Here is a 15,268-nt window from a genome sequence, read left to right as displayed (position 1 = left end):
ACACATTTCCACTTAAATTACATGTATATTGTATCTTATTTATGTAAATGTAACATTTCAGGTAATATGACATTACACATCATGTCAAGTTAAACTACCAAACAATGTATTTATATTGTCACTGCGACTTTCATTTATTTCAATTGTAAATTATCCAGTTACATTTATAACACAGATTTTCTTGACATTTTAACACATTTCAGAGTTTATTTATTTGGTTTTTGATCCTCCTGATTTTATTAGACTCATTGTTTTGTCAATTTCTTTTCTTTTCTTTTCTTTTCTTTTTTTACTGAACCAGTGAATACAGTACTGAGTGTTGACAGTGAGTTACGATTCCTTACAGCAAAGGAAACAGCCTTAAGAAACTCACCACCAACAAAACACCGGTTGTAGCCGGATATGGTAGTTATAACACCAAGTTTCAGTACCTTTAAACATTACAGAATAATTCATATGTCGAAAACGATAGCAAACAGTCTTTCACAAACATGTTCCAGTGAAGAAACAGTCAAATTCACAAATGTAATGCACACAGACCTGTTTTGTAATTCAGTATAAGGAAATTAAAAGTATATATATATATATATATATATATATATATATATATATATATATATATATATATATATATATATATATATATATATATATATATATATATATTTTATTTTTTTAAAGAAAAAAGAAAATTAACACATCTGTTGCATTCTGGCCATGGATGACACTTAAATATATATTTTATATACATTATATGGAATGTCCCAAATTTTGCATGTAAGTTTTATTCAGATCTCTGACAGTTTCATTGATGTAGACCATGAAAGTTTTTTCAGTGCTCATCCCCAAAACTGTAATCTGTGACACCTAAGTGTGACACAACTGCTACATTGCTGCAGTTACTCAACTGCCAAACAAATAGCTTGACTTTGATAACTTTCTTGTCAACTTTTTCATTTTAAATAATTCAAACTTAAAATGTATCTCCAAGCATCCACAGACACCAACTGTTTATTGTCATAACTACAAAGTAGTTTCAGTTGTATTGTTTGTGGAGCTGCCTGATGCTGCCACTTAATGATCCTTTTTGCATTTATTGATAGAAAATCTCTCGCTCAAAAATATTCATTCATGAAACATGCTCCTGAGAATGACTTATGCAAATCAATTATTAGAATGAAATCAGAATGTTTTAAGTGATCCACAGAAAGGTGTATACAGAAGACTCTTCACATCCGCTTACTTGCACTTATTTCATTTAAGCGGGACAATTCAGATAAATCATGTTACATACAAAGAAGCAATGCAACAGCTGAACTGTATTGTTTCTATCTGAAGCTAATTTGCAACCTCTGTCACTTATTTGGCTTTTAAATTCAGGTGAAACATCTTAACAAGCAAATTGCTGTGAAAGATTCAGGGTAAACCACAGATAAACAGGTATTATAGACTGGGTGTATGTGCATATACATGCATTGAGGCGAGTATTTATTGTACATGTATGCGTTAGCATATAGCTGCAAGAATGTATGTGTATGAGTCCAAGTACATATGTTAATAATTTAACGCTGAACATCATTAAATGATGACAATTTTCTTGATTAATCAATTATAGTTTCTTCTTGATTAATCAGTTAATAATTTAGTCTATATAACTTGAGAAAACAGTGAAAAGGGCTGATTACAGTTTCCTAAAGTCCAGTGTAACATCTTAAAATGTCTTGTTTTGTCCGACCAACAACCAAAAATGTTCAACTTACTACAATGTAAGGCCAAGAAAAGCAGCAAATTCATACATTCGAAAACCTGGAACCACCAAATGTTTGGCATTTTTCTTTGAAAATGTACTTAAACAATTAATTATATAACAGTTATTAAGTTTGTTGAATCATTTTCTTTCCAGCGAGTAATAGACTAATCGTTGTCGCTCTAACAGTGTGCACTAAAACTTTGAAAGAAGGCTGATTGTCAGAGCTTAACCAAAAATGGCCAAATTATTACTGCATACATATTAGACAAGCACCAAATTTTCCAAAGCAGCCATCAGGCCCCAGTCTGCCTTGTTGAGCACGCTGTTTTCCCGCAGATTGTCTTATCAGGGGCTGTCATAGCTGCACCCCGGGACAGCTGATGGGAGGAGTCAACTGTACTGAACATTTCATGTATTCCAAAAGAATCTACACAACACCACACAACGTCATTTTATTTAGCAGCAGCAAGTCTACAGATATGTAACATACTGTATGTATTGCAAATGAGTGTTTAAAGACATGTTGTGTTGTAACGGTTTTCAGATATTTAACCTGAATGATTGTTTTTTTTATTCAGGTTATTCTTTCCACTGTGTCAAAGTTTCGAGGTGGGGTAGGTGATAGTAACTTGCTTTTCTGTGTCTCCACAAGGTTGATTTTTTGCCACAAGAGCCTGTCCTGAATGTGTTCAACAGCCAACTATGTTCTCCCCTTGAGGAGAACCTGTGAGGTAGGTCTGTGTAAGAGATGTGAAAACCAAAACCATAAGCCATAATCAAGCATGAAATAGACTTATGAATGTTGCATGTTGTTTTTTAATCAACATTTTTTTTCTTTTTCTATTTTTTAAAGGTATTAGCCACTCCAGGCAGGCTGTGTGGTGGAGTGTCCATGCCAACTAATTTCCCTGGAGCTAGGTCCCATGGAGCTCCTCAGGACACAGATATGGATATGGCTTGGCAGGAACTGATGGCCATCACAGAGCTGCAGGTAACTCTTTAGCACTGACACACAGAGAACATGAAATGAAACCATAACTGCAAAATGTTACTAAATGTTATGTCTTATCCCAGATATTCTTACTATATTTTCATGATTTGCCATGTTTCATTATCATAATTAGGTGCAGGTTTTTTTAACAAACGCTAATTCTGTCTACACACTCACAAAGTTTTATAGAATACACATCAGACAAATGTATTTTATTGATTAATCTTAATTAGTGACAACAGTTCATAAAGTTTGAAACACAACAGCTAAAAATGTGGCTCACAAATGAAAATTTGAATTTATAAAACAATGCCAATGGAATACATACATATTTATACATTTGAATGTGTTGCTTGGTGTTAAAAAACTAATACAAGCTCAGGTCAGGTGGGTAACACTGACTCATTTGAGTAATGGCAGGATGAAGAGATTGTAAGAGGGGGCAAGTGCTGTATGTTGCCGGCGGCCCCCCTGCACTGCACAATAGCCAACTGTTTCCTAGTGAAACCTGATCGCATCTATGAGAGCCCTTCATAGGCTATGGGTGGCATACAGAAGTGGGGGCAAACTGTTCTATAGCGAAACAGATGATTTCTTTTAAAAAAAAGACTGCTCCAAAAGTTTCATTAATTTTATAATAGCCTTCATTTTTTAAATTTATATTATTGTTACATGAATACCTGTCAGTCATGACTAGTTGAGTCCCTTTTGTTTTTATTACAGGAGTTTGAAGCTCCTGGCGAAGGCTCCTATGCTCCAACGCAGTACCAAACCATGGAGCCCATGGTCCCGATGGGGGGGTATGGAATGGCCCAGTCCCATTCTGAGCCTGCACCTGCTGCTTGTCAGCTCGGCACCGCTGACATTTATGAGGGATGCTACTCTGAGGAGGTGCCTGTCTGTCATCGTCTAGGCAGCAGTGCAGAGGCAATGTATGGACAATCCGAATCTCAGCTCAATCAAAGAATGCCCACCATCTCCTCTCAAACACAGCACTCACTTATGGCTTTTAGGGAACAGATGAACATGTCAGGTACCAGTCAGGGGCACAGAAGGGCCAATGCCTGTCTTACTCAGGGTCCAAGTCGGCACATGCTGTGGAATACACATGGACATGCTCGTTCAGCTGATGATCTAGAGTCAGACTCTGGTTTGTCTCTGGGTTCTAGCCCACCAATGGCTTCTCCAGATAATGCTGTTGGTGCTGCCCCAGGTTACATGGGTGTAGACATAGGCATAACATATAGCGATGGTGAACCAGACGGCAGATCTGAGCACGCCAGAAGAGCACACATCCATTACCCAATGGACTACCAGAATCAATCTCACTCATATTTCCACTCAGGTGCACATCACTCTTATTTCTCCCCCCAACCTAATGCTTTGACACCTCGGTCAGTGAAACAGTCTCAGGTTGCCACTGTCAGTGACATGTACAATGACTCTGGAGTGTCCAGCAGAGGGAGCTCAAACACCAACATATACACCAAACCACAAGGAAGTGCCTCTACTCCTGCACCGCTGAGCAGGGATGAGAGACGGGCTGTGGCTTTGAAGATACCCTTCCCTATGGATAAGATTATCAATCTGCCTGTGGATGACTTCAATGAGCTCCTGACACAGTATACTCTGACAGAAAATCAACTAGCACTGGTTAGGGACATTAGACGGAGGGGGAAGAACAAAGTGGCAGCTCAAAACTGCAGGAAGAGGAAGCTTGAGAGCATCATTCACCTCGAAAGAGAACTGGGCCAGCTGCAAGCCCAGAGAGAGAACCTGGCACAGGAAAGGCTTGAGTTCCAGCGTAGCTTGGCTTTTATTAAATGTCGTCTTACTGACCTCTATTCAGAAGTGTTTTCTCATCTACGGGATGAAGATGGACAACCATATTCAATAGATGAGTACTCCTTACAACAGACACCTGATGGTAAAATCTATTTGGTACCTCACACCACTATGCAAAAGAGGGAGCAATGCTGAACATGTGGGATACAGGCTTTCATTACTAATTTATTCTCTTAAAGAAATACTTTACTTCTTATTGTGCCAACTGAAAGTAATTTACTTGCTGGAAGTTATGTTCATTTCATGGAATTAAACCTTATACACAAGACTTGTCACACATGTATCAATGGACATTTTTTCTCTAATGACTGAAACCACACCAGAGTCCATTATAAAAAATACTTTATTAAAAAAGTTTTTTAAAAAAGACACTGCACAGCAGTCTTCATTTTCTCCATTTCTTGGAAAAGTAATAAAATCTTCAGCACCAGCATTTCTCTGTAAACCTGTGAATCAAAACAGAATCAGGTTAAACGAAAAACGTACATGTGACAATAAGCAAGGTTTTGATTATTTGTACCTGATTGAGCCATTGAAATTAAGTCAGGTTTTCGAGACCATTTGTAGTTTCCTGGAAAGGAGAATCATCAAGTGAGTAAAATGCCATCTTTTTGAAGAAAAATGTGTTTATTTTTTCACTTCATGCAATATGTTGTAGGACCACTATGGAATTAGGAGGTCCAGTTTACCAGTCAAAATGGGTGTAAGTCATAATAAAACTTCATACAAAAGTTTTAAGTCATTACTGGGCTACACAACTCACTACCAGCTACATGACAAAATAAAGATATACTATCAGTAGTTGAGAAGTCTGGTCTTACCTACAGACAGCATTTAAGCCTTTTGGTAGCTGCTGCCTGCTAGCCTCAGGCTTCTGTTCTCACTCTCCCCTGCTTCAATGATCCTGGCGATGGTTTGCTACTTCTCTCCCTCAGCTGGCTTCCATGGCTAGCCTCAAAGACTTTGCATGTAAGCTAGCATCTTCCAGATGATCTTTCCAGAACTCAGGGTAGCGTTTGTACCAAGTGATGGGCTCTTTATGATGAATGTATTTGCACACCACTTCTCAGTCCTCAACCAGTTTTATTGTAAATGGTCTTGATATGACTCATGGAGTTATGTGGTGACTAGTGCATGGCTTCACATTCAGGTATATTATGGCCCTTACCCCATCCTTCACAGCATCTAATGGTGAACCCTCCCTTTCCCAAACCACTAAAAGAGGCTAATAAGACTTTTTAAAAAAAACTGAACGATTGTTTATTTCAGCTTGATTGGATGCAGATACAAATAAAAACCAGACTTGAAGAAAAATCTACATAAAACCTCATTGGAATGCTTGCTTTCCAGAAACACATGTCAATGAAAAAAAAAGAAAAAAAACACAAAACGTTTAAATGAAGACCCTCCATGATTTATCTACTGTACATCTCTTCTTGCAGCAGCTGTAACCTGCCACAACTGTTTGGCTGAGCAGATTTAGGAGGTGAACCTGCAGCTGCCCTGTCACTTCGCTTGCTCTCCTCTCCTTGCTCTCCTCTCCTAAGTACTCAGTCCTGTTGAACAATATGGAACAACATTGTTAACTGTGCACTGACTTCGTATGACCTGAGATCCAGAGTGATTTTTTAAAATATATATTGGTATCTGCACTGTACGACGAATCCCTGCCACTACAAACTCTGGTTTTATGATGCAGAATGTATTGTTCGAACATGCCTTCAAATACATACCGCTTCACATTTCAAAATCGTCCTGGACGGCCATATCCACCACCATTGTTTGAGCCACCTCCATAGCCACCTTGAAGTAAGAACAGGAACAGTCATTGTATTGACTTTGCACAGGATTAGATCCTCTGGGGAATGCACAGGCTGTCTTCCTATTTAGACACTTACCAAAGTTCCTGCCACCACCTCCGCCACCTCCAAAGTTGTTCTTCATTGGGCCAAAGTTAGAGGCCTGGGGGTCGTAGTGGCCCATGTTGTTGTAGTTACTGCTGCCGCCGCCGCCACCACCACCACCACCACCGCCGCCCCCGCCACCACAGTTTCCTACAATGTGGAACAAAGTCACAAACTTAGTTAACCACATCTACAGCATGGATATGTTATATTAGTGAAGGTAAGCCAAAAATACTCACCATAACCGTTGCTGTCATAACCGTTTCCTCCATAGCCTCCTCCGCCTCCACCCTGGTTGTATCCCTGGTTATAACCCCGGTTGCCTCCATTGTTATAGCCACCAGGGCCACCAGGACCACCTCCATAACCTAAAAAGCAAACAGGTCATCTATGAGCATGTTACCCAACTGCAGTGAAAACACTTGAGAAACAACAAAGTAGCCTTAACTTACCACCACCGTTGCCACCACAACTTCCGCCGCCACCGCCGCCACCACCATCTCCTCCATTGCAATTGTATGGACCATCTCCATATCTACCCCTGCCACCTGAAAGAAGCATATCATGGAGTTAGGTATAAGACAATATACTATATCAGTGTATAAATCAATGGTTCAAAAAGTCTTACCTTGACTGAAGCCTCTGTCATATTCATAGGGCCTTCCACCACTGCTACGGCCTCTCATTCCCATTCCTGCAGTCTGCATTTCCTGCCTTGTGAGAGCCTTCCTCACTTCACAGTTGTGAGAGTTGATTGTGTGGTATTTCTGAACTATGGGGTGAAACAGGAAATTAGGTGGCTATTCAAGACACCGTCATCAAATCTGACAGCCACAGACTACTGAATGTATGTACTTACTGACAATCCTGTCAACTGAATCGTGGTCATCAAAGGTTACGAAAGCAAAGCCCCTCTTCTTGCCAGTATTACGATCAGTCATAATATCAATGACCTCTATTTTGCCGAACTGCTCGAAGTAATCCCGCAGGTGTGACTCATCTGTATCTTCCTTGATGCCCCCAACAAAGATCTTTTTCACTGTTACATGGGCACCTGGCCGGTTTGAGTCCTGCGTTAAGAGAATTTTGTTACCGTTAAAGAGTACACTTACCCTTTTAACAAAAATAAGTTTACACAAGAAAAAAAAAACAAGTATTTCCAATTCAACATACCTCTCTGGAGACAGCTCGCTTAGGCTCCACCACTCTTCCATCAACCTTATGGGGACGGGCAGACATGGCAGCATCAACCTCATCTACTGAGGAGTATGTCACAAAGCCAAAGCCCCTGGATCTTTTGCTGTTGGGGTCCCTCATGACCTGTTAGAGGCATTTATTATTACCAGCTTTAACCAAAATGCACACTACATTCACATTATTTCTAGGGCTGCAACTAGCAATTATGATGGCTTAATCTGCAGATAATTATCACAGTAAATCCAATAGTAAACTGGTCTGTAAAATATCCGAAAATGGGAAAAAATACCACTGTTTCATAAAGCCAAACATGAGTCAAATGTATTATTTTGTCCACAACCAGAAAATATTTAGTTTATCACAGAAACCATACAATATTCACATTTGGACGGTTATCTAACAAAGGGCTATAAATGATTAATTGATTTTTCACGCTAGTTTGGTTCTTAATGACTGCAGCCACTCGATTACAACACTTCATCGTTGCATCTCTTAATGCTTTCCCATTTTTATAGTAAATGTTAAAAAAGAAGCAGCAACGGTGGTGATGATTGACTTAATGAAACTCACTTACCACACAGTCTGTAAGGCTACCCCATTGCTCAAAGTGAGCCCGCAGGCTTTCATCTGTGGTCTCAAAGCTCAAACCCCCAATGAACAGCTTGCGGAGCTGCTCCGGCTCGCGTGGGACCTAAACAATGGACAGACGCAACAAAAGAGAACAGATACAATTTAGGACGGAGAGGCTATCACTTTCAATTTAAAATACGAATTAGCAACGCACTACTCATTAATTAATCAGCCCTGCGTCATATATCAAAATGCAGGGCAGGGTGGCGAAAGGCGACATCGCCGCCATTAACGTTAGCAAACCGGATGGATTTTAGGGTTAAGTTTTTTTAAACAACAGTTTTTAAAAGAAACTAAACGCATGTGTGCACTAATGTGACGTTGTCTTGTGCATGCAAATATCAACGCTAAGCGATGGGAGATATTGGTTAATTTAGTATATAGCTAACACCATGAACAAAAGGCCACGAGGCCCAGCTGCTATAAAATGGCGGCTTTGCGATGATAGCTGCTGCAGCTCTGCTGAAAACGCAGTCAGCGTACAGCGGTTTTTTCCATGCTTTTAAAACACATTTCAGTCGTGTACTATGCAGAATGGTGTGCACACACAGCTTTTAACAGGACATGTTTCTACTCACATCTTTAGACATCTTGCAGCAAAATCCTCGGCGACTCCTCGTGAATTGAACGGAGGAAGACGATCTGCGTCAAACGAGCCTCAGCAGCTCCGCCACAGTACAATAAATAGTTATGGTTACACCTCTTCCACACGACGATTGGTCATCTGTTCCCGCTGCAGTCTGTCGTCAGCACTGATTGAGTTTTGATTGGACCAGATCCAATCAATCACGACCAGCGTCCAATCACCCGACGGAAGGCGGCCATCTCACAATCACGACGATAAAAAAAGAAGGTTGTGGGTATCATTAATAAAGGGGATTCCAACCCCTCAAGTATAGCTGTTTGGGTGCGATGCTTTCAATAAATATATAATTGAGAATTTATTAATATAATAAAAACTGTGTTAATGCCATATATGTATTGTGTCATAAATGATTTTTGGCTTGAGGAGGGACTGCGTTTTTCTCTCTGTAGCAGCGCCTCATCGTCAGCGAAAAATACCAACGAAAACACGATTATATCTCATATATGTTTTTAATTAGACACATAACACATCCGTATTATAGTTAACTTTTTCAGGATGGAGTTCCAGTCGTAGTAAGAGCAATTTAACTTGCAGGATATATAGTCATCAGCTGACTGAGGGGCGGGTACGTTCATTGTGCGCCTTTAACGCGCGCTTTTTTACGCACAGCCAAGCGCACAACATCTTTATGTGAGTCAGGCTACATGCTAAATTAGCTCCAGCGGTGCCTTCACAGATTACAGAGCCACAAAACACACAGGTTTTCGCCGCGGTTTTCGGGTCAAACCCGGTGGTCTACACCTTTAAACGGTAAGAACTAGTTTGCACCTGCAGCGCTTCGTGCTGGCGCAAGTATCTTACATTGTGTGTTTGCTACCAAAAGTTAGCTAGTGCTAGTTCGTTGAAGCCTTAGCTTTTAGCCTACCTGCTAAAGCGAGTTTGCCTTTCATGCCCATTGGTTAGCTAGTTGTTAGCTAACACAGCACCAGATATTTGCTACGAAATGCACGTTTAAAGTTTTCCGGTAATGTTATCTCACCTTTTGTTATTTGAGGCGAGTGGATAGGTATGGACGGGTGTTTTGTCTATCAGTTAGTTCAGTAAATGCTCTGTTTGTCGTGCCTGTTTTAGATAGGAGAATTGACAATGAAGTGATGCTAGTTGTTGGTATAAGAGAGTAACATTATCCAGTTAGCGTTTTTACCGAACTGCAACTATAACGTACAGCTCCGTGCTTTATTTGGTTGTTTAGAAACAGACTATGTCGATCTCAACTTTGCAAGGGACTGTTTTTGTCATTAACATTAGTTTCTACCGTTTCTTCGTGTGCAGGGAACTGTGCTGAAGTGTAACGTTACTGCTACAAACTTTGCTATGGGAAAAAAGTCCCGTGAAGAGGAATCTTCATCTTCTGAAGAGGAGTATGTTGTGGAGAAGGTGCTGGACAGGAGGGTGGTGAAAGGCCGCGTTGAGTTCTTCCTGAAGTGGAAGGGATACTCAGAGTAAGTTGCAATCCTGCTAGTGTGATACCCACTACTTGTTCAAACACCACTGATGTGTTTGAGTTTATTGGTGTAGGTTCCTTCAGAAAGGAAACGGAAAAGGGTGCCATTAATAGTTGTAATGTGGATATCATTAGCCAAGCAGGTAGAGACATTCAATGCCTTTTTTTGAACTAGATACAGTAGTCACAGTAAATTGTATCTCTTTAGTGTGATGTTGCATTAGAGACCAAGATAAGAACTTTTACAATAGTTTGATAATCACAGGTGATATTAAGTTTAATACCATTGCTATTTATGTACATCATCCAATTCTGATCAGGGCCTCATTTCCCAAAAAAAGCATATGACTGAGATGAACCAAGCCCATAGACTTACAATGGGACTAAGGTCATCTTAGGTGATTTTAGGGAATGGGGCCCAGTGCTGTTGATTAGGAGTTAGGGCTGTACTGGTACTGACTTATCCCCACTGTGACCCTCCTCAGTAAGCACAACACATGGGAACCAGAGAAGAATCTGGACTGCCCTGAGCTTATATCTGAATTCATGAAAACCTACAAGAAAAGCAGCAGCAGCAGCAGCAGCGGTGGTGGAAGCTCCACACCAAGCAGTGGGGGCAGCAAATCAAGTGCAGGCTCCCTAGGACGCACCAAAGACTCCAGTGGCTCGAAGAAGAGAAGCTCGGATGACGAAGAGGGTGGCAGTAAGCCCAAAAAGAAAAAAGAGGTAAGTGATAATCTTTGTGTAAAATGTTTCACTTATTTTTCCAAATGTGAAACATGTTTAGCTGCAATAAGTACATACAATCATTTTTTTTCTTAACATGACAGGAAATTTAGGTGTTTGGTCCATCTAATATAAAAAAAACAATCGCATATAATCAGTTGATGTAAGTGTTTTGCATGTGTGAGGTCAAAACCTTTTTCAGTCTTTGTGTGCTGCACAGTGGGGACTCAAAGGCACATTTCCACTTGTAGAGGAAATAATAGCTTATTTCTTAGCAATCATGTGTATGTTAATTAAGTGGTGATGAGTGTCTCATCTTGAAGTCCAGAGAGAGAATAAGACTTTTATTTGATATACAGTAGGGCGTGGAAATGTATTGATCTAGTCTCATTACAATCATGATATATTAAATCCACTTTACTGATGATTATTTATCATTACTTTTTGCAAATATTTTTCAATCTTATCGTTGCTTGGAGCATGCTATGGTTTTGTTTTTTGTGGGGGGGGGGTTAGCATTATTGTGATAACTTTTTTCTCCTTTTTTTTTTAGGATGACATTCTCGTTGCACGTGGATTTGAAAGAGGACTCGAGCCAGAGAAGATCATCGGAGCAACTGACTCGTGTGGTGACCTTATGTTTCTTATGAAATGGTAAGTTTTTGTTATGTTCATCTCAAAATGTGTATGTGGTGTGGCCTAATATTATGTGAAATATTTCGATATTTAAAAAGACATGGTCTTTAGAAGACCTGAGTTGAATATTAAATCACAATGTACAGCTAAGGTTGAATAGTAATAGTAAACAATTATTCCATACAAATGTATTTTAAACAGTCAGTATTTATGAGCTATTAGTGGTCTTGGGCTACATGATGACAAATTGCCTTCTTTTGAATGTTTGCGACTCTTTAGGCAGTCACATAAGTAGACAGACGCAGACAGTTATCTGCATCTGCAAATGTTTAATTACATGAGTCTCACACTCACATATATATATATATATATGTGAGTGTGAGACTCATGTAATTAAACACACATATATATATATGTGAGTGTGAGACTCATGTAATTAAACATTTGCAGATGCAGATAACTGTCTGCGTCTGTCTACTTATGTGACTGCCTAAGGCTACAATTTTAACTTACAGTTCAATGGTAGGGTTAATCTGCTGTAGAAGTGTGATTAGTGAGAACCTTCACGGTTATCCACCCCTGAAACATCCTTCTTACTGATAACAGCACAAATGACTCACAAGTTCTCTCTATCGTGTTTTCCCTTAATATGTAGCTAATTATTCATATCTATTCAGAAAAACAATACTGGTGAACCTCTGGTTCCTGGGTGTCAACACTTTGCAGGTGTTGCCAGCAATTGTTGCAGTATTTACTGTTACTACTTTCAACTAATGTTATGCCATGATTCTTTCAAACGGCAGCTTTCAATGTGCCAGATTACCACTGGCAAATCACCCATTAATTAGCAGCTCTAATAGCCTAGTTGTCCATTCATATACAAACAGTAAGCCATGCCATAAAATTTTATGTCATTCCGTATTAACTAGGTGGATATTTGTGGTAAGTCGTCATTCATATTTGTTTAATCCCTTTTCTGGGATGTTTTCTAGCTCATAATGTGGCAACTGTTGTACTCTAACTGTAAATTGTTTTGTGTTGTTTGTTTGTTTTTTGTGGTTGTTGTTTTTAAATAAACAGGGAAAAACAATAACATAATATGGTAAAATAACTATAAACATAGATCAGAATTATTGGAGATTGCATTGTTGGGTTTGGCAAACATACTTGGACATGCATAACCATAATTGCAGCATGTGCAATGCACTTACAATATTCAAAAGCAAAAACATAGTATATTGTAAAGGACAGAAGACCATTTACATATTATGCATGTAACAGCATGTATGCAATACATTAGTAGTTGTCCACATGAATGGAAAATATAATAGAGATTGTGCATAGATGCACTGTTCTGAACAAATTTTAATGACAAACTGTGCTCTTAACCTCCTGTAGGAAAGACTCTGACGAGGCTGATCTCGTGCTCGCAAAGGAGGCCAATCATAAGTGCCCACAGATTGTCATAGCCTTCTATGAGGAACGTCTCACCTGGCATGAAGACAGTGACAAGAAGGAGAAGGACGCTGTCAGTGCGTGAGTGCATCACCTCAGGAGGAAACGGGACCTCATCCGCTGCAGGGACAACCTTGAGTCAGACATTTTTCACACCCAATCCTCCCATATTTCCTCTGTACCATGTCCAACAATGACACAAATACATCGGACACAGATCTCCATCCATGACCCATTGGAGCACAAGGGCCCAGACTGCTGATAAGGATGTATCAGATAGGAGGAGGAGCTGTGCAACATGGGGGACAATGCTACTGGGGAGGGTTTCTGCTGTTCTCTTTTTATTCTTTACCTTCTTTTAATGTCTTAACATGTCATGTTTTAGTGCTTACGGGATATGATCATGTCAGTTTGGTATTTTGCATCCACAAGCACAGGTGGCCATCTGTTAAACTCTGAATATAGTCTTGAGCCAGACTTGGCACAAGCTCTGTTTAACAATGAGCTTGTCCTGGGTTGGTGCACAACCGCCATCCTAAAGTCTTTATAAGCAGTACACATCTTTGCTTTAAGAACGTACTAACACCACTGCGGATAAGACTAATATTCAGGAAGCAACCACCGCAGCACTTCCCTGACTGCATAATCACTTCCTTTTAAACTTTTTATCTCTTGTACATCTGTCTGTCTGTCCTGCCGACTTGGATGCAATGACTCAATTTGCAAACTTGCTGAGGACACCGGCCAATTATTTTTATTATAAAGTAGGTATGATATCTTTGTTTTTGTTTTTTTTAAATTGTCTTTTTTTTCTCCCCTTATTTCCAAGTTTTAATGTGTCAAACTGGTGTTTTTTAATTTCGTCATTAGTTCAAGAAAATTACAATAAAATTTAATTTTTGCTGAGTTTTGTACTTTTTTTTTTTTTTTTTCTTTTAAAAAAAAAACCAACCTTCTTTTAACTGCAGTGTTATCTTTGGACCAGTCTCATGTTCATAGGACAATCTTCACTGTATCCACATGAAGTGAAACCAGCATTCATCACCAGTCATTAGGGTCTGCCACCTTGTGGCTAAAACTAATTTCTTGACTGTGACCAATCTCTATGATAGCAACCCTGCAGTTTAAGGTGTTATTGATCTTGTTAGTTAGTGAGATACTTTGATAGATTATTTTTTAACACTTTCAATTGGTAAAAATCTATTCAAAGTATTTGTTCTTGATATCATTGTAATGTTTATTTTGAAACATTAAAACAGTTTCTGATCTGATTATGCATATTGTGGGTTTCATTGTGAATAATTTGATTGTTCCTGGCAGTATTACTTTTTTTTCTTTTTTTTCTGGGACGATATTTCTACCTAACATCCAGAGATCAAATTGAATATATAAGATGGATAATGGTCTTGTAGTTTGATCTCTTGTGCTCCAATATGGACCTTTAGGACCAAATGTGCAGTGTCTACAGACTGATGTTTTTTTTGTGTGGCTTTAATCCGCACTGTAAATGAAGGCTGTGACCTTCTCCCTTTTCATACAGCCCATAAATCATGGCCCTTGATATCAATTATATACTGTTTTTAGTGTAATTTCCTTTCATTAAAAATATTTTGTCCTTTCAGATCTTTGAAGTCTGTCCTCAGTTTTGCTGATGCAGGATTTTTGAAATGTAGACTTTTTCTTGTGAATTAAATGTTACAAAGATGTGTACAGTAGCACCCTTTAATAAACAATTTCAATGTTAAACTGGCTGTTATTTGGCTTTTTTATTTTAGGTTAGTTTAATTTAAACCTTTTGAAAGAACTGTTAAAATGACATTCTGGGATCTGTTGGATTAAACATGAATAATAAAGTAGTAGTAAACTTTACTCTAACATCAGGACATACCTTAAATTAGTGGAGAAAAATAACTGTCTGTCTTGGGAATTATAAAGACCTATAAGTCACATGTATCTCCAAACAGATGTTGTTTAATGCGGCCTCTGTTGAGATGAGACCTGTTTAACATTTTTTTCTTTATTGAAGAAAATGTTTTGAGAGCAC

General features: G+C 39.0%; 3 protein-coding genes across 5 annotated transcripts; 2 read left to right on the top strand and 1 right to left on the bottom strand.

Annotated features, from left to right (window-relative positions):
* Window positions 1–2,224: 2,224 nt before the first annotated feature.
* nfe2 (nuclear factor, erythroid 2) lies at window positions 2,225–4,792 on the top strand. Its single transcript, XM_062427922.1, has 3 exons — window positions 2,225–2,481; window positions 2,604–2,741; window positions 3,465–4,792. The coding sequence occupies exons 1-3, from the start codon at window positions 2,434–2,436 to the stop codon at window positions 4,719–4,721; spliced, it is 1,443 nt and encodes a 480-aa protein (XP_062283906.1). The 5' UTR covers window positions 2,225–2,433; the 3' UTR covers window positions 4,722–4,792.
* Window positions 4,793–4,911: 119 nt separating this feature from the next.
* On the bottom strand, window positions 4,912–8,982 carry hnrnpa1b (heterogeneous nuclear ribonucleoprotein A1b). Of its 3 annotated transcripts, XR_009925611.1 has the most exons (11): window positions 8,896–8,982; window positions 8,262–8,378; window positions 7,664–7,810; window positions 7,350–7,560; window positions 7,119–7,262; window positions 6,943–7,038; window positions 6,730–6,858; window positions 6,485–6,640; window positions 6,320–6,389; window positions 5,107–5,157; window positions 4,912–5,032 (listed from the first exon to the last, which is right to left on the bottom strand). XR_009925611.1 is itself a non-coding variant. In XM_062427924.1 (10 exons), exons 1-9 carry the CDS (start codon window positions 8,905–8,907, stop codon window positions 6,331–6,333), a joined length of 1,071 nt encoding a protein of 356 aa, XP_062283908.1. In that variant the 5' UTR covers window positions 8,908–8,982; the 3' UTR covers window positions 4,912–5,157; window positions 6,320–6,330. The 3 variants fall into 3 exon arrangements, 2 of the variants coding, with proteins under 2 accessions (XP_062283908.1, XP_062283907.1); XM_062427924.1 differs by having other exon boundaries at window positions 4,912–5,157; XM_062427923.1 differs by lacking the exons at window positions 4,912–5,032; window positions 5,107–5,157 and adding an exon at window positions 5,193–6,142.
* A 595-nt stretch (window positions 8,983–9,577) lies between these two features.
* On the top strand, window positions 9,578–14,963 carry cbx5 (chromobox homolog 5 (HP1 alpha homolog, Drosophila)). The gene is made up of 5 exons (XM_062427925.1): window positions 9,578–9,713; window positions 10,236–10,405; window positions 10,893–11,133; window positions 11,687–11,787; window positions 13,168–14,963. Exons 2-5 carry the CDS (start codon window positions 10,278–10,280, stop codon window positions 13,307–13,309), a joined length of 612 nt encoding a protein of 203 aa, XP_062283909.1. The 5' UTR covers window positions 9,578–9,713; window positions 10,236–10,277; the 3' UTR covers window positions 13,310–14,963.
* Window positions 14,964–15,268: the final 305 nt, after the last annotated feature.

This window comes from Scomber scombrus, chromosome 10 (assembly GCF_963691925.1).
Source record: "Scomber scombrus chromosome 10, fScoSco1.1, whole genome shotgun sequence".
NCBI lineage: Eukaryota > Metazoa > Chordata > Actinopteri > Scombriformes > Scombridae > Scomber > Scomber scombrus.
This window is presented reverse-complemented; position numbering and strand designations above follow the sequence as displayed.

What these genes read in the sequence shown, in the direction of transcription:
- nfe2 (XM_062427922.1), top strand. Translation starts at nt 2,434, where the DNA reads ATGTGTTCAACAGCCAACTATGTTCTCCCCTTGAGGAGAACCTGTGAG. An exon ending in CCTTGAGGAGAACCTGTGAG is followed by an intron (nt 2,482 to 2,603) that starts GTAGGTCTGTGT and finishes TATTTTTTAAAG; the next exon opens with GTATTAGCCACTCCAGGCAG. An exon ending in TGGCCATCACAGAGCTGCAG is followed by an intron (nt 2,742 to 3,464) that starts GTAACTCTTTAG and finishes TTTTTATTACAG; the next exon opens with GAGTTTGAAGCTCCTGGCGA.
- cbx5 (XM_062427925.1), top strand. Translation starts at nt 10,278, where the DNA reads ATGGGAAAAAAGTCCCGTGAAGAGGAATCTTCATCTTCTGAAGAGGAG. An exon ending in AAGTGGAAGGGATACTCAGA is followed by an intron (nt 10,406 to 10,892) that starts GTAAGTTGCAAT and finishes GACCCTCCTCAG; the next exon opens with TAAGCACAACACATGGGAAC. An exon ending in CTTATGTTTCTTATGAAATG is followed by an intron (nt 11,788 to 13,167) that starts GTAAGTTTTTGT and finishes AACCTCCTGTAG; the next exon opens with GAAAGACTCTGACGAGGCTG.
- hnrnpa1b (XM_062427924.1), bottom strand. An exon ending in TTGTGGTGGCAACGGTGGTG is followed by an intron (nt 6,859 to 6,942) that starts GTAAGTTAAGGC and finishes TTTGCTTTTTAG; the next exon opens with GTTATGGAGGTGGTCCTGGT. An exon ending in AGGTGGTGGCAGGAACTTTG is followed by an intron (nt 6,390 to 6,484) that starts GTAAGTGTCTAA and finishes TCTTACTTCAAG; the next exon opens with GTGGCTATGGAGGTGGCTCA.